General features: G+C 46.9%; 1 protein-coding gene across 1 annotated transcript in view; it reads left to right on the top strand.

Annotated features, from left to right (window-relative positions):
* LOC125954062 (protein O-mannosyl-transferase TMTC1-like) overlaps positions 1-14,744 on the top strand; it is a 73,458-nt gene extending 58,714 nt beyond the window's left edge. Inside the window, exons 7-12 of the mRNA XM_049684052.1 lie at positions 798-962; positions 1,103-1,360; positions 7,592-7,797; positions 8,148-8,283; positions 11,932-12,253; positions 12,656-14,744. Coding sequence (XP_049540009.1) covers positions 798-962; positions 1,103-1,360; positions 7,592-7,797; positions 8,148-8,283; positions 11,932-12,253; positions 12,656-13,054 — 1,486 coding nt within the window. The 3' untranslated portion in view covers positions 13,055-14,744. The remainder of the gene's footprint in view (positions 1-797; positions 963-1,102; positions 1,361-7,591; positions 7,798-8,147; positions 8,284-11,931; positions 12,254-12,655) is intronic.
* Positions 14,745-22,846: the final 8,102 nt, after the last annotated feature.

Raw genomic sequence — 22,846 nt, 5'->3', positions numbered from 1 at the left:
TCGAGCTCAATGTAATGAACAAGAGTTCGTAGAAACACGTCAAGCAGCATTATGAGGTTAGCCTTTGTTTTTGTTGGATTATTGGCACTTAAAATGTGGTTAGGATTTCAGAGAGCGAGCTAAATCTTCGCACAACATAAGAGTTTTTACTGAAGGCAATGCAGAGAAGACCTTAACGCTCAAATCAGGGTTTATTCTGACATTAATGGAACATTTTTATCCTGCAAACGACAGGATAATTGAAACACGGTCAAGTGAGAAAGAAATCCTAGCACTTTATATGCCTTTTTGATGCGGGCAATATTATTGTTCAATACTCCAGGCTACTTTGATATGTTCAGCATAGCATTCACTTTGCAGAGCCTTAAAACTTTTTTTTTAATAGTAACCAAGTAACCTGGAATATTCATCAACAACATTGCACGACTGTGGCTCGCTTGAAACAAAGAGATTCATAGCAGACTTGGTGATTTCATGGTTTGCATCGCAAACGATGCGACGATGATGCTGCAGCGAATGGTTTTTTCCCATGATCTACTATGATGTTACTTTTTCAAAAAGACAAATTAAGCGTTAGGAGATTTTTTCATTCGATCCTTAATTTATTCACCTGAAATTTCCCGGCGAAAATTTCCCAGAATCCCAGATTGCGCGATTAGCAGAAATCTATAGGAATCTCATCGAATAAGCAGCATAGAATTACAATCGTTATGTAGCGCGATTCGCAATCGATTCGATAAATTCCACCAACCTCTAGCAAATAATGCTCGTTTCGTTTTCGTGCTCCCTCGTTCCAGTATGGGCTGCCTGATTCTGGTCGTGTACGGTGCACAGCGGCTGTGGGAACGGTTTGCGATGCTGCACAAACCGATGCTACTGGCGGTCACCGTGCTGATCGTTGCCGGTTGCCTGAAAACCCTCGCCCGAAACCAAGACTGGAGCTCACGGGAAGCGCTACTTCGGTATGTATTCGGTGCTCCGATGGAAATCAATTAAAATGCGAACGCCTCGTTCTCTCACACTCCTCTCTCTCTCTCTCTCTCTCTCTCTCTCTCTCTCTCTCTCTCTCTCTCTCTCTCTCCTTCCTCCCTCGTTGGTACAGCTCGGGACTGCAGACGCTACCGCACAACGCCAAAATGCACTACAATTTCGGCAATTTCCTGCGGGACACGGCCCAACCGGAACCGGCCATCGCTCACTACCGGGAGGCACTGCGTCTCTGGCCGTCGTACGCCAGCGCACACAACAACCTCGGCACGCTGATGGCCCGCTTCGAGGCGGCCGAGTATCACTTTCGGGAAGCGATCAAATATTCATCCGAACACATTAACGCCCACTACAATCTAGGCCAATTATACCGGTAAGTTCCCCAAAAGCATCCAGGGGCCTGCTGGAGCTGGAGGTACCGAGGAAACAACGTGGATGGAGGGGGCAGGGCGTACATGGTCATGTCGTCGAGGTCCAGCGGGTGATGAGGTTCAGCCAGCCTCCGCTCTACGTATCGGGTGGGTCTTCCGGTTCGGTTGCAGGTCGCTCTGTGGCTCGGTGACAACCAATTTGTCTCCCATTGTGCTGCCCCTCCTCGTGTTTCGGTGTTTTCTTTTTCCAACAAATATTTGACCATTTTTCCAGGCTACTGTCCACACTCTGCAGCCGTAATTGAATCAGGGAATTTGGGATTACGAAGCATTAAAAGCGTTCTCTCTCTCGCTCGGCGGTAGTTGATCGAGGCTCGATACGACCTAATGGTATTAACAGTTTGTGCTGAGCTGTTAAAGTCGTTGCAAGCCGCATGGTAAATAATGTCATCGTTCGTTGTGTGCATCGCCTGCTTGTTATGCATGTTGTGCAGAACCTTGACCCTAAGCAAACTAACAAAACATGTTGGCATTGTTGTTGCATTTCGTTCGATTTATAACTTTAGCTGAAACGAACATAAAGTAAACACACGGCTCCGTGCGTCCATAGATATGTAAATGAAAACAAACAAAAAGCTATGGTTGTGGGATGTCATTCAACTTTAACGTGATGAAAATTTAAACTTTCTATTGTTGGTTGTCCGATAGCATTGCGTAGGCCCGTTGTTGAATTGTTGAATTGTACTTTGAGCATATTTATAAGAGGATGAACAATCATTCAGTGTAAATGTGCCTTGTGCCTGTAGTAAAATAATCAAGATTTGAAAAATTAACGCAAAACCACAGTACACCACAAATTGATCTTTTGCTCAAAAGTTTGCCTTAAAAGCGAGGAAAATGCTATACACTAAAATAGAACAAGTAGAGATTGTTTTTAAATTCTATTTTGAATTACATTAAACTATATCGAAATAAAATATTCCATCACAGCAGGGCATGATGGATATAGCAACGCTAATGATGGTCTAGAGCATCCATCACATCTAGTATGCTTTGGTTTAAAACTGTTATATATAATGCCTAAAATATAGCATTCAAGTAGTAATAGAAAATCAAAAAAAAACTCATTCTTTAAAATGTTTGTTTCAGCTCCTCATCACAGTGTGAGCATTATTTATGTTGCAACACATTATAAAAAGCGAGCTGCCTTACCACAACAAAAATTACATTCAAAGGATATAGAAACACATTACGTTTGTTTTATGGAAAAAAGCATGCTTCTCCTTCGGAATAGAGACATGAAGCTCGCTCGTTTCTTCAAAACGCGCGATGGATTTTTTTTCCTTTGGAATCTTTCAATAATCTGCATAATCCTTTGGTACCTCTCTAAAAGGATCGCAACACACACAAATATGGCATGCACTTCATTCAAATGTCGCCATTTGATCTCAAAGCGTAAAGCAGAGCGTAGAAAGCGCCATACATTCGACTGATGACTTCTCCCGGCCAGCTGCTTCCAGTCCACTTTCCGGCAAACCATCGTCTCATTTGCGTGTCAACTGCGCGTGCTGGAAGCGACTCGTGGGGAGATTCAATTACTCTACCGACACCGACGTTGCATGCATCGGTATTTGTGCGGGAATTAAATGCGAGAAAAATGCTTAGCTAAAAACGAGCTTCCCAAGACCGAGTTAGCTGTAATTGGAGAAAATTAAAAGCAAAACCGTGCGACCTGCACCACCACAGAGAGTGTGTGTGTGCGTGTGGTTGTAGTGAAGAGCTCTGCGAGCAGCAAAACCCACGGTGTGTGTCCCGGTACACACCGTCGCCATTATCCGGTCGATCTTAGCAGGCGCGCACCGTACCGTACCGTACCGAGCTCGTCATCGTTATACGTTTCTTTAATTATACTTTAATCCTATCGTTTGCTTAACCGTCGCTCACCGCACGGTCCCCCTGACACACCGGTGCGCGCACTCCATCGCGCGCGTCTTCTCGTTCATAGCATGCTGGCCGCACGAGCGGCGACGATATCAGACGAGATCTCTTTGTAGGAAGCATAATAAGGAAAAGGGAAGGAAAAAGAAAGCATCGCCCTCGCACCAGCGTTCCAACGGCCTCGTCTGGTGTTCGCCCCCCCTTTGTGCGCTTATCCTCATCGTCGGTCGGTCTGGTCTGGGTCTGGGCTGGAGGCTGCTCCTTTGGGAGTAAATCCGTTTGCCGTGGTCCAAGCGCTGTAGCTACCGAGGGTGGACTAGACAAAGTATCTCCTGCTGGCATCGAAGAAGCTGGAGCAACAGCATCACAAGCAGCAGCAGCAGCAGCAGGTGTTCCGCTACTTAAACGATTAGTACCGGCTTAGAAATTATAATTGCCAGCTCGGTGCGTCGGCATTAATTCCCCCCGCACTCTAAAACTAAAGCATTCCCCTGAGCGTGCTGCGGTCCCCGGTGGGCTGGTAACCCCACGGGTTTTCACCCCGTTCACTTCACAGCGAGAGCGAGCTCCTCCCATTGGATCTTTATTCGCCATTTGCGTGATGGTGCTCTGCGGATGAACGTCTTGTTTGCAGATAACATTCCTCTGACGGAACAGCTGGAGTGTGGCAGCGTAGATCTAGTAAAAGGTTCTTAACATATTCTTTCGGTTCCAGCCCGAAGATGTACAAACAATGATTACTAGCTGGGTGGTCGATTGCCACGACAGGCGAATCTATAGAGAAATGCGAGTTCGAGGCTTTCGGGAGGATTCCAATCGGCACGTTGAGGGTAGCGAAGTGCATCGATAAAGCTTTTGCAGGTTAAAAGCACTTCCGGGAAAACTGAAGTCCACTGCGCGCTCTATGAAGTAATTGAAATACCTTTTGCAATCCGGCCCGGTACCGGCGGAATGTGGAAACATTGTAATTCCTATTGGGCAGACATGCAGCAGGCGCCATTTCCAGCCCCTCGATCTCGGTCTCGTTAGTGGAAGTTAATCGTTGAATGGCGTTTCCGAGAATTGGGGATGAAGTTTTCCATTCCACCTCCCCGGGTGGGGACTTCATTTACATTTACAGTGCATTGACTCGGGCCTTTTCTTTGGAATAGGGGTCTACCAGCTTGACACTTTATCACGATGAGGTTTCCTTCCCTCCCCGGGGGCAACAATGTAACACAATGCAACGAAGGTTTGAAGCTTGGATCTTGTCCTTGCATTTCCAATATCTTGCAGGCAAATGGATGGCCCGCAGGTGTCGTGTGCCGGGAAAGTAATCCATTAGTTTTGCGTGAACTTCAAATCAATATTTCAGATCTTTGTACTAGTAAAGTTATGAGACAAATATACACCGGTTTGTTGAGAATGTTGAAAGAAGGTAGAAGCGTTGCTCTTCATTTGAAATAAAAATTTTAATAATCGCTTTCTGATTATCTGTAAATGTTGGTGAAAATCGGTTAATGCTAGCTCCGGAATACAAACAAATTAAATCAAATTAACTCTGCCACTGGCCAATCTGACTTTTTCAGATGAAACACTGTTTCTGTTTAGGTGATACTGTCGTCATCTGGTAGCCAATAATTATTGTCAGTAATTGACAATAATTATCGTCAGTAAACATGTGAATTTAAAAGGCCGTATGTTCTTAGATAGGTAGAAGAAATGTGTATTTAGTTATTGCGTATAGAAAACGCGACTCAACAAATGCAACAGTTTTTGTCCTACGAAATGCACATTAAAACCCTTGTGATAGTTTGCTTTTTCTAATCACTCGTTAGAGGTCCAGCACTATTTGCACATTTGTTTAACAACAGTTTTCTGACTTATCTTCACCTCCTTGGTAATTTTGTATTAAATTTAAAATGTCACATTGAAAACGATACTTCACGAGACATCAATCGGTACTGTTAGTTATAGAGGGTTATAATAGATAGCTGTTTCCGTAACCCAACATTATCGAGCGCCTTTTCCCGGAACCCGGTACAAGAAAATCAAACGAGTTCTTTAATCAGCTACAACCAACATTCACTTACACAGTTTGTTTTGCTGGTAATGGTAATTACAAGCGCCGCCAGCATTGCTGGCACTGTTCCAGCCATTTTACACCATCAGCGCTCCAATAAATCAGCTGCCGGCGCATATTGCTCGCTGAGGAAGAAAATGTTTTCATTAAACACAACCCACCACACCCCCTCCTCTACCATCCGCCATCATTAGAAAGTGGGCGTGAGTGGTGCCCAACTACCTCTTTCCGTCGCAAACAAACTCTCTTCTCTTTTCGCGAAAACCACAGCACCACTTGGCCTGGTTTCACTTTGTCATTGCCTCTGGCCACGGTCGGTTGAAGCAGCTGGAACAACGCGCCAGCGCGCAAAAAAAAAAATGCCAAGAAAAACATCACAAACAGCAGCAGCAGTAACCGAAAAGTCCAAGCCCAAGAGTAGGAAGCTGACAAAATGTTGTAACCATTTGCCACTCGCGGCCAACCCGGCTTGCCTTTCCCGGCGCCATGCTACTTTGTTTGCGAATCCATTCGTACGATCCACGACGGTGCATCGTAACCGGGCATCGAGTTGGCCATCTTCCAAACGGCCGGCGCTCTCCTCCGGCTACTTTGTCGCCGGTTCACGTTGCTCCATCGTTGCGCCGTCTACCGGGCGCGTCAAGTGGGCAGCATAAATTTAACGCCAGTGACAACGACAACGACGACGACTACGACGACGACGACTACGATGGTTGCGCGCACGATTATGCTGACGTGGAACCACCAACCACGGATCCAATGGTCCACGGTGTCGTCGTCGTCGGCGTCGTCGTTGCGGGGCTATTCAGTCCAACGGCACTTAACCGATGATCTTCTGTTTGTAAACTTCCGACTGTCAACCACTGGTGGTCGCCCTTTTTCGCTATCTTTCTAACGCGCGCGCGGACACACACACACACACCGGCACAAAGAGGAACATCAAAGTGCCCGTTTCGCGATGTCTCATCAAAATTAACGACCCACTGGGGAGGGTGAGGTGAGATGAGAGGAGGGGTGGGGGTGGGCCGTAAAACAAGAAACAGCTTACATCATCCCCATCATCTTGACGATAATGATCGTCGCCATTATTGGCTACGTCAGGGGGGACGCCCCAGACACGCGGCAAAAGAACGCACGATCGGTTTACCCGGTTGTTTTTGGGGCCCTTCTCCGGAGCGTACTCGAGGTTCCGGTTGACGTAAGCCGCAAAAGGCTCGTGCCACGGCGGTACCGTTTACAGCTTTGCCGCCTGAGATCCGCTTATCCGGAGGATTTTTTCTTTTTCGTCCGTTTTTTTATGCTTCTATGCCGCCGGTTGATGAGCAGCTGAGGAGCCGTGATTAGAGGCATGAAGGATGAAAGAGAGAGAGAGAGAAGGAGAGAGTGAGCCAAACAATCTTACCGTTGGGCAGATGATTTCATTGGCCAGATCCGCCTTAGTCGTGGGACAGAATTGGAAACGAATTATCAAATATTCATAGAGGGCTCCGCACTGGAAAAAGGGCTTCGTATTGCAAAAAATAACCAACCGGTGGACACGCGTGCACCGGAAGTATGGCGGCCTAATACTCTCCAACTGACGAGCTTACGAGTTCCTTCCAAGTACATCGAGAAAGGGTCAACCTGTTTGCAGAAAGCTTTCTAAGAGAGCTTCACAACAGCACACCTAAACGGATGAGCTATGCTGGAGCATAAAAAGGGCAGAAAGTTGTTGTTGCGTCAACGAAATTGTCACATCGCACCGAAAATAGCACAATTTAGCTTAATTTTAGTCCGTGAAATGCACAAAAGAAAACAGCTTTCAACACACAAAGCATAACTTATTTAGGCAAAACAACCTCTTCGATCCTGTTCCATAAACACACATCACAATATTGCACCGAACAGGTCGAGGTAAACAAACCCTTTTTCTTTCGTTCGAACTGTCAAAATGAGTAGCCCGCTTTTTGCTGTGTTGTGGCAACGAAAATTTTGCTGCTAGTGTATCAAACACTCGAAAAAACGCTTTCGAACCAGAGTACCCGAACCTCGAGCAAAGCTGGAAACAAAATGAAGTATTGCGAAACACCACCACTTCACGGAAGGACGCCTCTCTAATCACGCGCTACCATTTGTTTCTCGTTTTTTTTTTCTTCTTCTCTTTCCCTCCTCTTCTCTATCTTTCTACCTTCCGGGGATGAAATTCGTCATCGACGTCGTAATCATCATCATCACCGTCGTTGTGCGGGAACAGGAAATCGAATCGTACGAGTGACGCAATCCGGATGCTGGAACGGTGCATCCAGCTTGAACCGCTGTTCGTCGGCGCGTATCTGGAGCTGGTTAAGCTGTACGGTGGTAACCGGTGGCAGGCCGGTCAGCTGCTGGCCCGGATCGTTCACCTAAGCCCCTACAATGCCGACCTGCGGCGACAGTATGGCGACTGGTTGATGGAGCAAAGTACGTGGCGTCAATTATTTATCTCACCACCCACACCCCCTACCCCCTCCCGCCTTCCTTTCATGATCAATGGCCATTACACACGAACGCACACACGCACAGATACAGAGCGAGATCTTTGTCGCACAAAAGGCCTCGTCTCGTTTCCGGTTTTGTTATCCTTCCCCCCCTTCCATTTCTTGTTGTTGTTATTTCCTTTCCTTTCCCTTCGCTTCGCTCATTCTCTCTCTCTCTCTCTCTCTCTCTCTCTCTCTCTCTTTCTCTCTCTTGCTCTTGCACACCAATTCCATCACGTTCGTCTCGTCGTTAATGCTTATCTGTGTTTCATCGCCCCTTTTCCTTTCACGCAGACATGCTGCTCGAGGCGATCAAACAGTACCAGGAAGGGATCCGAATAATGGAAACTCATCAATTATCCGTGATTGGAGCCTGCCGGTGCCTGCGCCGGATGGGCCAGCAGGCGCGCCTACACCAAATGGTCCTGAGGTAAGTGAGACCGAACCCCTCCCCCCACCCCTTGCGTGTATGTGTGAGTGAGTGTGACCCTTGAGCGTGCTTAGGCAACTAGCACCTCTTCCCTTCGTTCGGTGGAGATACAATTTCATTTCGATTTTCCTTCGCATTCCGGAGCATTCCGCCCGGCATTAATCAATGCTGGCTGCTGGCCGCTATACAATTGCCGTTCGGTTTCAACCGGGGAGGAAAAGTGGCTGCTATGTGTAATGCTGTGTGGTAGGGGGGGAGCGACCCTGCACCCTCCCTTGTATGGTGGTCTCATTTGGCCGACGGGTTAAGTGGAGTATGATAATTTCGATTGTTTAACAAATTTTACAACCACAGACCCGGGGGCCCGGGGCTGATGTGATGGTGTTAATGGTGGTGGTGGTGGTGGTGCACGTTGCCGATGACATCTGTATTTGTCGATCATGATGGGTGTTCGCTATTAGAAGCGCTTCGTATCGTCCGGAACGATTTATCGAAACATTTCAATCGAACCGCACCATCGATCCAGGTTTCGATCGGCCCCGTTTTGTGGCTGTGTGTTTGATTTATTCGAGTTGGAAACCGTGCGATGCGGGGGGTAGCGATGGACGGGACCCTTCGTCGCGATTCGTCGAATTGTCGGCGTGATCGACGGTGAAAAGTTTCGGTGCCAATCAGCCCGGGCAAACATCGGGAAAACATCGGACGGACTCGGCCGAATGGTGGTGGGCCGTGTAAAATTGATTTGAAAATAAATCAGCCGTAAAGTTCGCTCAGCGCCAGCAGCAGCAGCGCCACGGGACCGGGGACTGGCTGTCGGGGTTGCTTTTCATTTGAATTTTCCGGCAAACATCTGCCTTTCACTAATTTGATGAATCCATTCAATTGCACGATACGATGAGGGCCGCATTCTGCATTCTGGTTAATGAGCCACAATTTTTGGGGGGACATTGTGGAATGTGTGCGATGAGAGTGTTTGATTTCCAATAATTTTCGACCAACGGATTGCTTACGAGGATTCAAATTACACTTGCCAGTGGAGGTTGTACGCTGGATGGTCTGCACATAATTAATTAAATCTAATCATTGCTCGAAACAATGTGCTTCGTCAGCCTGTGTTTAGACGTTCCATTACCTGACGGCCAGAAATTTCTATTCCTAAATATGGATTGTAACACATTAGACTTCGTTCGGTAACGAATGCGTAATCCATACTAATGTGTATTTGATGCCTAGTTCTATTCGTGCAAGTATATCCTTTGTGTTAGCTCAACGAAAGCAAATGCAGCTGGATTGTAACATGATTGAAAGTTAATTGTATGCGTTGGATGTAACCTGAGTTTTATTTCAAAGAATAGTGTTTAGCGACTCTCTATGGCTACGGCTAGTGATCATCTCAATTACGAGGTGTTATAACGCAATGCGAGGTGTTTTTTTTTAACATATATTATGACGGGAGAGCCGTATGTTTAAATGCGAGGTGTTATAACGCACAATAATCTGAAATTATGTTAAAAAGCCTCAGAAATCGATCGAAATCGAATTTGTAAACGAGGTGTTTAGGAACCGCTCTATGCTTCTTTCAATTTTTTTAACATACATAATTATAAGGAATATTAACATATATTCCTTCTTCTATTGGTTGATGTACTATAAAGACGTCTAGCGTACGTGCGTTAATTAGAATTCTAACAAAAAACAATTCCGTCTTAGCGAATATTCCATTAAACTTCGCCTGAAAGAGTAACGGAATGGCATTTCATTGCCCGGATTATTGAAATCTGTAATCGGTTTTTTAAGGAACGGTTGGTTGAAGCAGTTTAAAAGGAAACGTCTTGCAAGAATAGCCAAATATTTTTTCTATCAGTTATTTTGTGCGTCTTAAGATGATTAATCCTTAATCTAAGATCCCTTCTACAATCAATTCTTCAACCTACAATTCATAACCAGTTTCTTCACAAACAAAGCCCCACCACTTACTTTATTATTGGTGGTTTCATAGTAATGATGTCTTTGGTACCGATGTTTAGCTTTAAACCCTATAAAGACAGTGCCTTAAAAGAGTGAAGTCACGTTCACCATAGCCACCACTGCACTGCACAGCACGTCCCGTTGGTCGAAACGACTTTCCAATCCCCGACAAACAAATCCACTGCCACGCTAATGCAACGGCAAAGTAGATTGCATTACCGGCCGAAGGAGCATCATCCAGCTATCCAGGCAATTGTTTAATGCAATCTCAAGTGAATCAAATCATAACCCCGGATCCAATCCTCCCGGATTGCCAACATCCCTCAGCCTTCCATCCTTTACGGTTGACTCTTGCTCGAAAGCCCCTCAAGTGAAGTGAAGTCAAAGTCATCCGACATTATGCCAATCCATCTCACCGGCTGCACGATTGCATTTGTAAATCTATCCTCCCACTGGTAGCAATCCGCAATGTCCGCAATCAATGTAACATTGTCACGAGTCGGCACCCCTCCCACCCCCCAACCCGACCCGACCTTGGACCTCTCTCTCTCTCTGTTTCTCTTTAGCTCTTTCATTGGTATGCCAGTTGCCATGGCATGCCATGTCAAGTAATGGCACTTTGGTATTAAATTGAAACTGTGTAGCCAGAGGAGGGCTTCTTCCAACCGCTCACCTGTTCGTTTGTTCGTAAAGAAGAGAAAGAGAGAGAGAAAGAGAGAGAGAGCGCTGGTGTGATTCATAAAGCAATAATCCATCCAGCCATCGTTCAGGCAAAAGGTGAGCACCACGGCACCTCAACCTCAGTTGACGATTGCAACTAGTAACTAAGGACGGTGGCCTGAAAGCTCGCTCGCCAGGCCATCTCTCCCATAGCCACGGTGCCACAGAGCCTTCATAGCTTGGATGCAAAATGAGGAGGAACAGCAGGAGAGGAATAATTTATAATTCATTTCCTTCGCCGCCGAGATGGTGAGATGACATTCTTGCTCCATGGCAACGGTAGAAAGGGACACAGTGTGTGTGTGTGTGTGTGTTAGAGAGAGAAAGAGAAAGACCACAAGGGGTTCAAGCGGACTCCGTGACTCTTCTCGTCTTCTGTCAGATTCTCACTTCGTCGATCATGGTTCCGTGTGTGTGTGAGCAGATTTCTCATCCACTATCCCGATCCAGGATCAGGTCCAGTGGAAAGTGGTTTTGTAGCCAGTGCACAAACTACTACTACGCGGCGGTGGTCGGTTCATCGTCTAGTCAAACCACCAGAGCTTTTGCTCCCCGTGCCTGGCGTGATTTGCTTTCGCAAACCCGGAAAATAGATGACAGAGAAGTAGGAGGAGTCGGAGAAAAGAGAACCAACAACGAAAGGAAGCAGAATTTACGAGCCCGAAGCTCCGGGGTCGAGATGTGGTTCGAGACAATTCTCATTCCGCAGTCTTTGTATGTGTGTGTGTGTGTATGGGTTAGTAGCAGTTCACTCGTTCTCGCCTCGCCCCACGGCAACGGTTTCTCTTCCATCATCAAACGGTTTTCCTCCCCCCCTATTGTACCACATTCTATTGTATGCTCGCGCGTGTGTGTATGTGTGTGTTTGTGCCTCAGTGTCTCGTCCTTTCAGCCGTTCGTTGGCGCGCGCGCGCCCGTCTCAGTCGTCGTTCACCGTCTATAAATCTCCCTCTTTCCCAGATGGCAATTTATAGTTCGCTTATCGAACGGTGGCATACCGATACAGAACGATATCTATCTGCGTGATTGGAGCATCAAGCATGAGCTCCGTAACCGGGCGATGATATACGACAGTGGTGGTGGTGGTGGTGGTGGTGGTGATGGTGCGGACCGCATTCCCGGCAGCTCATCATCGAAGGGCGAAGGAACGACGGTGGCAGGGAGCCACAGCTCCGACCGACCAAGGCAACGAGCATCAGGAGGAGCAGCACCAGGAGCAGAACCAGCATTGGCAGCAGCCGCACCGTGCCGCAACACCGAAGCCGCCAGCATAAAAGATTGCGTAAGTGATTTCGCGTTCCCCGCGTCCTTCTCGCATTTCTCGCGGAGGAGGCAAGGCAACGACACAAGTGACTCTTGTGATGGATTTGCCACTGATTGGCCGTGATTTTTATGTGTCGGCGTGCCACTCGCACTTGCCTTTCCTTTCGTTCAGTACACGTTTTTATTGTTCTGTTTCTGCTTCTGCGTCGATGGTGTACGATGGAGGCGCCTGGTGCCTTGTGAACGTGATGGAGGCGCCAGGTGCTTCACGATTTTTTTTTAGTTATTTAGACGACAACGACAACGACGACGATTACGATTGATTTCGTTTTCTGTTATCCTCATCGCTAATCATCGTCTTTTTTGCCTTCTGCTTTCCTTCTCCTTCGCGTCTTTCTCTCTCTCTCTCTTCACCAAACAGAGCGTACCACGACTGGGACGTCACTACGAGGGAGGCACCGGGCCAGTGGCCTCCAGCGAACCGGAACCACCGGCCGAGATCAGTATACGGATCTTGCGCACACCGCACTGCAATCGATCCGAGCATCTGCCGAGCTCGCTGAAAGCCTGCAAACTGGCGGCACCGGCCGCGACCTCCTCGTGCGGCTCATCCCCAACGACCACCTCGTCATCGGCATCTTCTCCTTCGTCGCCGTCATCGCCAGCTTCTTCGTCGGGAAGCGTGAAAGCGAAAAAGTGGTCCAAAGCACGCCACAAACCGCACAAACAGCGCCCCCGGACGACGACTGCACCGGACTCGTTGGACTCGAACGGAGCGCTCGCCCCGCTGCTCGTCTCCAATTTGCTCGATAAACTATAATTCTCGCGCGAAGGGACGGTGAAATAGAGAGAGAGAGAAAGAGAGAGAGCGAGCGAGAACCATTAAACAGCGTTCAAGCAGAACTGCTAGCAGCATGAAGGTAGCATTGCGGAACTGAAATGCACACCTCGACATACACACAGACACACACTGACACTCACTAATAAGCAATGGAACCATGGATAAAAAAAACGGGGAAAACCCGAAACCAGAAGACGGTCCGGGGCAGCATAAAACTATAAATCGCATTATAATGCTTGAAATGAAATAACCAAACCAAAACAATACACACACTGACTCACACACACTGAAGGGCCGTTGCGTGTCGTCTGTGTTTTGGTAACAGCAACAGTAAATGTATATACATGTGTGTATGTGTGCGTGTGCGTATGTGTGCGTGTGCAGCGCACAAGGAAGTAAAAGAGTGAGAAGCCTAGTGATCAGATAGATTGTAAATCGTTTTTTTCCCTCACGCGGAGAAAAAGCAGTGGGGGAAGGGAGGGACCCCGCAATCGATGCAATGTTCGCTGTAACATACTAACCTATAAGACTGTAGTGATGACGTTGATGATGATAACGAACGAATGAACAAATGAAGATGATGATTACGGGGTAAACAACCGTTAATTGAGACCAGGCGAAAGAAAACAGCGTCGCGGGGCGGGGAAAATGCTTTGAAAACCAACTTTGCTCAAAACATACAAAAGCGCACGTGTTCGCTTGGCCGGGTGAATCCGGCTACATCATCCGGCACACCGGCACCCGGTCATTCCGGGAAGGTTACATTAAAGGCAATGTGCGAAGGCAATGGTTTGAGGGAGTTCCACAATGGATGAAACCATGTGTGTATAAATGGTTCACCACCCCGCGCGGGACGAAATTCCATCTCACAACCGCAACCATTCCTTCGGACACTTGCTCCAGGGCCACCGGTCTCGCGAGCATCGATCGATCAGCCCGATCCAGAGCCTCCGCTCTCGGGAACAAAACGTACCAAACGGACTGTAAATAATAGGAACCGGTGCGCGCTCGCCTCGTGTGCGGTTTGCTAGCGTAGTGTTTAACGAAATGCGTTATAACAATGGCCCAACGCCAAGGGAAAGCAGAATGAATAGGGATGCGATTATGCTCAGCATTTCGTAATGCGCTCGCATCCCCCATCGCCAGTACGTCCACTAAAAAAGGTCAAAATTCCTGTCAGTAACGGTTTGTTTAAAAGCGGAATCAAAACGCATTTTGGTTTTGTGCGTTGTTCTCAGCACCCACAAACACCCTCCCCCACCCGGAACACACCCTTCATCAACCTATCGGCTACTAGGTTTTTGGCTAGGAACGAATAACGAATTTAGCAAAACAATCGCACAAGCACCGGCCATAAAGAAGCAACCCAAACCGGGCCGACGGTGGCGAAACAATAGAGACAGGGCACCCCAAAACAGGGGTAGAAAGTGGGTAAAAGATGGTAGTGGTGAGAGGGTTTTTGCAGACACTGCAGGTTGGAATAGGTACACGGGACCGGAAGGCGCACAAATCAATTACCGACAGAGAGAGCAAGCAAGCGAGCGATGAAAAGACAAAGGAAGGGGTTTTCAACCCTTGCAAATGCCCATCGTACACCTTCTCCAGGGGGAAAAAACGATGGATGATGGGGGTTGAAATGAGCGCAGCGCAATCTCGTAACAATAACAGTGTCGGTGGTGCACAGTGTTTGAAAAGGGTTTCTTCGAGCAGTTTGGTCTTGGCCAGCCAGCTCCGAAACTTGAAATTTCCGAAATCACCGGAGATGAGACGTAAATGAAGCGAAATCAAAGAAGAATTCGTTTGCAGACAGACAGAAACCAAAAAAAAAAGTGTGACGAAGCATAAAGCATACCAAAAACCCAGGCAAATACCCGTGTAAACCAGCTAGTGCGCGCGATCAAGCGATCAATAATGAGGCAAAACATTTTTGAATAAAATTTCTGAAAAACAAAGAACGCTCTCTTCACTCGTTCCCCACCCGTTGTCATGACATGCTTGTTGATTGATAATGTCACTCACACACATAAATACCATTGGCAGCACAGCATTCATCATCACTTTCGGGTGGAATTTTTGTGTGTGTGCTTTTGTTCTCTTTGCAGTTCATTTCAATGTTTCCAGCATTACGCACACGAAAAACCGTAAGTAAGCGACGTACGAGGGGATGGACAGCATGCAGCAACTTCCACCTTTCCGAAATGCAAAAAAAAAAAGAGAACCAGAAATGGCCACTCGTTGATTAACTTCCGGTCCCGAGCTCCGGGTGTTGGTCGTTGTGCGGAATTTAATTTGTGCAACGTCCACCCATGGGGGGTTTTCCATCACCCCCAAAACCCCCCAGAACTGTCCATCATATTCCACTTCTGTGAGTGTTTGACACAAAAAAAAAATAGGCAGAATGGAAGGGACAAAATATCTGACGTTCGCGGGTTCACCTGTGCTTCATCGGTGGTGCATCATCGGAGTGCAATTGTCATGCAGCGTACAGCAATCCCATTACGAGGTTAATAATTCAGCGAAGCGCGCGCGCACGCCAGGCGGGTGGCATACTGTCCTCCCACCCCCTGTGGGTGTGTGTGTGTGTGTGTGTGTGTGTGTGTGTGTGTGTGTGTGTGTCGGTGAGTATTGGGCGCGATAATGGGCTTCGTCCGGAGTTCAAATTGTCAATCGTCGGGGACTCGATTGCGCACCGAAGGGCACCGAAGGCAATCCATTTTCCTCGCCGCGCTCATTTCCCTGGATATCATTAAAAATTGTGATGAATGGGATTTTGCCCAGAGCCAGGGGAGGTGGAAAATGGAAAGAGGAAAGCAGAGAGGGACGGGAAAGTGTGGAGAAAATGAAGGCAAATTATCCGCTTTCCGTGGAAAAGCGCGTTGCACACACACACAGACAGACAGTGCAATTGTCGGTGCGCTTCTTTGTAGCCATTTACAATACCCGAGAGGATGGCGAGGATGGGGATGGCAGATTCCCTTGTTCCCTTTGCACCGTCCGCGATCTCTTTTATGCGCTCGATGGTTTATGTTGGTTTTTCGATTTTTTTTTGTTCGCATGTTACGTTCAGTTGCTGCCGATAATGTCGATATCGAGGACCGCGTGTCAGGCGCATATATTTGAAAAAAAAATACAGCAAAACGAGACGAATGGACTTTAAACCATTGATAAGGGGGACATTCTACGGTCTTCCCTGCACCACCAGCAGCTTCAATATTTCAGATAAAGTTTTGCGTTTCAGCATCGAACCAGGAACCGTCGTCGTTCATTACGGTGTGCCGGACATTGCCGGAGAGTGAAAAAGGGGGCGAGAGAAAAATAAAACAAACCCATAACTCAATCATTGCTCTACCGGTTGCAACCGGTTGCCCGATAACACGATCGAGGAGCTGCGTCCGACAGTCGCAAGATCCTGTGCCCGTGACGTGCCCCGTGACACAAAACCCGAGGCTACACCAAGCGTGGACGAACGAAAAGGATATTTGAAGGATAATAATGAGCTTGCGGTACGTGACTTTCACTCAAATGGCGATAAATTAGGCCACCGAGTTTCGACAAGGGGCGGATGGGGGTGTGTTTTCCAGGGGATGAAAAGTTTAAATAAACCAACTGGACCAACACACACACACATGCGCGTACACTCTGTGAAAATGTTGATAAGAAAGTGAATCACCAACTAGTGGCAGCAGCAGCAGCAGCAGCAGCAGCAACGGAGCACCAACTGTGCACCACAGACCGGAAACGGAAGAACCGGAACCCCCCGAGGAGGACCTCCCTCTGCAGCAATCAGCACCCGGGCCATCCCGTCCAGTCGCATCCTGTGCCGGCTAGCACCCGATGATGTGTTCGACACCAAAAACAAACCTACCCCCTCCCCATCCCCGAAAACAGTTATGAAACAATCTAAAAACAACTGTCCCAACAGTCCGGGACAGTGTCCGTGTGTCTGGGAGGAAGAGTTTTCCTTCAAACGACACTGACAACGGCCACCAACACCGGATCCGGTGTGTATGTGTGTCTGTTCTGGGGTTTGTTAAAACTAAAGTAAAAAAAAAAGGCAGAACCGAGAAACAACCGAAGCAAGCGAAACAGACCACCAGCAAGGGGTTGGTAAAAAAGGGGGACTGAAGGAGTGGTTGGTACTACGCGACGGAACTACAATATGGCAAACCAAGATCCTGATTCCAGCTTCCGAGCTGCCGACGAAAGATGAAAGCGATAGAGCACACGATGTTGGTTCCCTCGTTCGCTCGTTCCTGCTACATCGCTTATGTTGTATGTTCACGGACCTGGCATACTAAGACACACACTTCGCACTCACCGGGCACAACGAGTTGCTGCTCGATGTCCGTCGCCATGGTTGCAAAGCGGAGCGAATTTTAATAATTTTTAATTCGTTCCTAACGGACACGAAAGCTGCTTCTCAAGCTGACGACGACATTTGCTTGTTGGAACGAAAAAGGTGCACAAACTGTCGTTGATACTATCGTTGGCCCTTTGTTTCTTTTGTTTAGTTTAGGGCTGATCGTGATAGCGGTCCGTTTCCGGTTCTCGGAATGTACCGATCTCACAATATTACAATTCCTCTGTCGTCTGGTGTGGAGCACCGAAGAGTGGATTGTGGTCGAAGTTTAATGAAGAGTGGCATCATGGGCATTCCTGAGCGCTATTGCTTCCTGAGAAAAACACACACACACAATTTCCCGGTCAAGCTTTTCTAATCAAATTCCTCATTCGATTGCCTAGACATATGGATAGTGGTGCCGGGATTCAGCTTTCGAGCAAAGCCAGATGCAAACAAAGGATGAAGCTTCCCGCCGAGGGCAGCATAAGGTCGAATGCATCACTTTTTGCTGTTTTCATTTGATGCTCCTCTAGCGGTACTGTTACTTCGCAACCTCTGGCAATAACACTTGTAACTGATGGTTTTGTGAAGCGACTGTTTAAAGGATGTTTGTAAAACAAACTAACCACACCGGTGCAAACATACACACACGAGCATAGGAGAAGTGTTCGTATCATGTTGTGTTCCGGACTCACACTGTGCTCTGCGCGGTTGGGAGCATGGAGCAATTAAGGTAAGTTGTGAATGCAGCAATAAAAGTCCAATCGTTGTTGATTGAAAACCTGACTTTTCAATGTTCCAAATCCAAAATTTGATTCGCTTGTAATGTAATGGGATTGTGGTTCGCATCAGGAGAGTTATGCATTGCAAATTGCCGGTCGTGTATCGTTTCGTTTCATTCCAGGCAATGAAAGATTAGAACGTATGATACCATCGGTTAAGGATACATTTTCAAATGGCGAAACTTGTTTAAATGTGTCTTTAAATTAAATCCATTCCGCAGCTTGAGCTAGTGTATTCGCTGTACTGCGCCAGGACGGTAAATTTGGGATGATTTCCATGTTCTGAACACCTGACCTTTTCAATATGCTACTATTCGCAGTTTGCCCAAATAAATCAAAATGTGTGGTAACCTATTTAGTTGTTCGGGCGATGAAACATAAATCTAAACAAAAAATGGCAAAAGCTATTGGATTTTCAATGATTACTAGACCAAAACTGTAATCTCTACATTAAATAACTGTTGGTTGAAGAATTGATGACTGTTGATGAGAGCATTTCATGCTTTTGAACCAAAGTTGTTAATTGTGCTGCGATACCAACATATTCAAATTTGCCCACACGACCACCATAATAATGCTGAATACAATGAGACTTACCAAAAAATAATTATTACGCACATCACGGTGTATCAATTACTAACTTTAAAAAAAGAAAACAAAACTAATAATTCATTCAACATAAAAATCCATTTCCGCTCTTGCCTCACTCGCAGCAGTACCATTGGCATAGCACAGTACAGCACGAATTGGCACTAGTATAACGAATGTCTCCAAAAGATCAGATAAATCACAATCGCTACAACGCCTTTCGCACGATTGGAACTAAAACCAACGGGAATGGTTTTTCTAGTGAACGAAAATCGAAGCAACCTAAAAAAAGTGCATAAAAATGGTGGCAATCCTTTTATTCAGCCGATTCCCAGGCTCCATTCATACACGGACGCGAGATCAATGTGTTATTGTTTCACGATTTTGCATTCCCGGTTGTATTTGCAACAGCAGCAGCATCAGCATCCAGCCACGACAGGTTCATCGTTTCCATTTAATCCCCATGGTGGGTGAGGGGGGTCGATGCCACCATTTACCGCGCCATTCGCCAGTAACTGTCGTCAAGCGAAGCGAGCGAACAAGAAGAGAAAGAGAAGAAGGAGGAGGAGAAAGAAAATGGCTGAAAGGAAACACCGCGCGCTTCTGCTCTGCAAGCAGCTAATACGTGCCGTGACGTGTCTATGGAGCAGTATGCTGGAAGCTGCTGCTTCCTTCGTGTGGTCTGGGCAGTCGGCAGTCGGCAGTCGGCAGCCAGCATGGCAGAAAGCACCACCAGACCGACTCTCCATCGGATGCAATCCGGCCGGTCCGGGACATAAATCTTCTCCCAAAACACATCGAACCACGGAGTGTGCACGTGTGCACGTAGCACCCCTTGGTCGCTACCAAAGGTCAAATAAATCCCGGCAGGCCAACATACCGAAATCACTGCCGACCGGGAACCTGTGGAAGGGTCCCAAAAGACCATCGCTGGACGGGGTGGAAAGGGTGGAAGGAAGTACGAGGAACCTTCAGCTTCACCTCAGACTCTCAGAGTCCTAGGAGAGGGTTCGAAATGGCGCCGAGAGTGCAGAATGCAACCGGGCGATGGCAGTAGATCTTCGCCTCGTTTCCCACCGGCGGCGTTCTTCTCTTTCTTCGGTTCGGCTGCCGTTAACGAGCGTTCGAGCGGTGGATGGGGTAGGAGAAGAGGGGAGGGTGTCTAGCCATTCCCATAAACTTCACCCCCTTGGACGCGCCCCCCCCCCCCCCACCGTGCAACGTGCGAGGTTAGGTCAAGTAAATACTGGACATCTTTTCGTCGCCACCATCACCACCACGGAGTACTATGATACTCCGGATTCCGGGTAGACGGGTTGGCATATGGTTTAAGGTGAGAGCGAGGATAGCGACAGAAGCCAAAAAAGACAAAAGGAAATGGGGCTCGTCGCGAGTGGTGGTGAAACACAAGAAAAGGTACAAATATGCTTTCGCCATTTTATCACGTCGCGGCACCAGTTTCCGGTTTCCGGCTCATCGCCATGATGGTCGCTCGCAACGTCGGTCGGTGCAACTCCAGCGTGCAGTATGTCGCGTCAGGTACGATGATCAGCGTTACTCTTGTTCGAAACAGTAAGCACAGGGGGAGAGCCTTCCGAGCGACGCGATTATCCTGCAGCCAGCTGCTTTGCAGGAGTTATGTTGCGTTTGATAAGCGCTATTATGCTGACTAATTTAACTTATGATTAGGAAATTGCACGCTACGAATTAAATAAAGAATGAAGGTTCTTATGTTTTCATTTGAGAAAATAAAAACGGTTTATTTTCATAGGTTAATCGAAGGAGCCCGATAGTATTGTTACTAGGATAAATTCGGGCTAAAAAATGCTCGCTTTTGAATATTTTTTCTAGGAACTTCTCCAGCTTTTTTTATTTTTTCGTAAGTCTCATAAATAAAGCAATTTTTTTTGTCAGATTGTAAGCTAAGCCAGCTAGTTCCGTCGAGTTTTTGTGGAATTTTCATTTTTTTCGATTATTGTTTGATTTTTGAAATGGAAAAATCGATGCTTTTTAAGATTTTGCCATAAGAAACTTATGTTTTTATGAAAACTCGACGGAGCTACGTGGCAATCAATGTACAGGCTAAGTGCTCAAATGTTTAAATCGTTCGGTACAATAGTTTTTATGCTACAATGGGCACCGAATTCAAAATCGTAGGTTTTGCGAAATCTATTTCGGGGTAAGTATTTCTTAAACCAATATCTTTGTCAATTTTGCTCCGATTGATCGAATAATTTGGCATGATGGCATCATGACAGTTTTACCAAGCAATAAAAAATACATAGAAAAATATTACTTTTCCTCGATTTTGGAAACTTCTCTTGAATCTGGTAATTTATTCCAATCTTCAATATTTCGATCAAAATCAATCTGATAATTTATTTATATCACTCTGGTGATTAGCCGTTGTTAATATTGAACGTGTTTTCGTCAGCTTTAAAGTCCGGAGTCGGCAATGCTCCAAACAATCAACCAAATGAAACATTCTTGATCTAAATTGCTTTGAAAAAGAGCACACGCACACTCATGCCTCATTAAAAGCATTAAAATGCTAATGCTTTGCTCTATAAATTTATTGCGTTAAATGATTCAATTTCGAAAATCATTGCATCCAGTGCATTGGACACTAGCTTTCTGCTCCAACAACCTCACACCCCGTTCATGCCAGTACCTGTCCAGCCATACCAAAAAGCCCCAAACATAAATCTCCTGAGGGGTGGTCCGTTGGCGTCGGTAACACCAAACGACTACACCGGCAGGTTGTCGTCCCCATTCACATGCATCGGTCTGCGTGGCCCATCAACAACCGGACCTATCGGGGCCCAAGGTACCAACTTTCCCGTGCTGTTCCATGAAATTGCGATGGTCGACCGAGCAGAATCTTCATCTTTTGGACAAAATCGTTTTGGAAAATTCGGTTTCACCAAACAAAAGAGGACCGTTGGTACCAACTAGACGACACTGAGCAGACGAAAACTAATGCCTCACCTTCTCCATTTCGTAAAACTCTAAAGTCTAAAAGAGTGTGTGTGTATGTGTGAGTGTGCGGACCGCCACGGAATGTCGGTAAAATATGGCAAACGGCACATAAGGTACGATGGCACCTCGGTCACATTCCAGTCCAGTTCCAGGCTTACCAAAGCCACACGGAAAGGCGATCCCGTGGAGGGGATTTACCGTCGAGAGGGGTTTACCGCTGTGAAAATGATTCATTTGTTGGTATGCAGTGATTAGTGCTGATTGAAAGTAAAAAGTCGTCCTCGTTGCGGCACACAAAATGAACTGTCGAGCCTCAAACAAATCGTTGGCACTATCCGAGACAGAGAGAGAGATAGATAGAGAGAGAGCACGAGTGGCTTAAATGAAGTCACACCAAACTCTGCATTCCCCCTCCCCCCTCGGCCCCAAGGGGCGATTGCAAATACGCTTTTGGGTGCACCGCAAACGCTTTAGCCGGTGCCCGTGCTCATTATTTACAATTCAAAGCCCTTAATGAATGACAGGCAACCTGCAGCAGTGCATTTATCATAATTTTTGAGGCCCCACCCGTTGGCAAACCGTTCCGGGCCGTTGGGTTGGGAGGCGCGTGAAGCGTGAAAAGGATAACGGACGGGCATTTACGCAAAACCAGATAAAGCTCTCCGGAGTGCGGTGCGATCTGCGGGATGGTCTGTCATTTCGATGAAAATGATGGATGGTCCGGTGTTCACGGGTTTTTGGGCGGTCATCAAACTTTTCTCTGTCTTTGGGGGACTGCATGCAGTTCTGTTTTGGGTTATGGAGAGGTTATGGGGATTATGGATATGGATGTATGATTCGCGTGAACGTGATTCGATAAGAGGTGATGGAGCGATGGGCCGGTCCGTTCGGAATGGTGCACCTCAACGAGCATAACTTGAGCTTGATGGAGCTGCAAATGAAAAACCAACACAAATTCAATCAGCAGCGTTGCAGAAGATCTTTGGGCTGGGAGGTTTTGCACTAAGAGGAATTCATAATGCATTTCTATAAGGTAGAGAATGAGTATAATGGTATAGGGCATTATAAATTTTTTTATTC

Source organism: Anopheles darlingi, chromosome 3 (genome assembly GCF_943734745.1).
Source record: "Anopheles darlingi chromosome 3, idAnoDarlMG_H_01, whole genome shotgun sequence".
Classification (NCBI taxonomy): Eukaryota; Metazoa; Arthropoda; class Insecta; order Diptera; family Culicidae; genus Anopheles; species Anopheles darlingi.
Note: the sequence above shows the minus strand (reverse complement) of the source record. Positions and strands in the feature narration are given on the sequence as shown.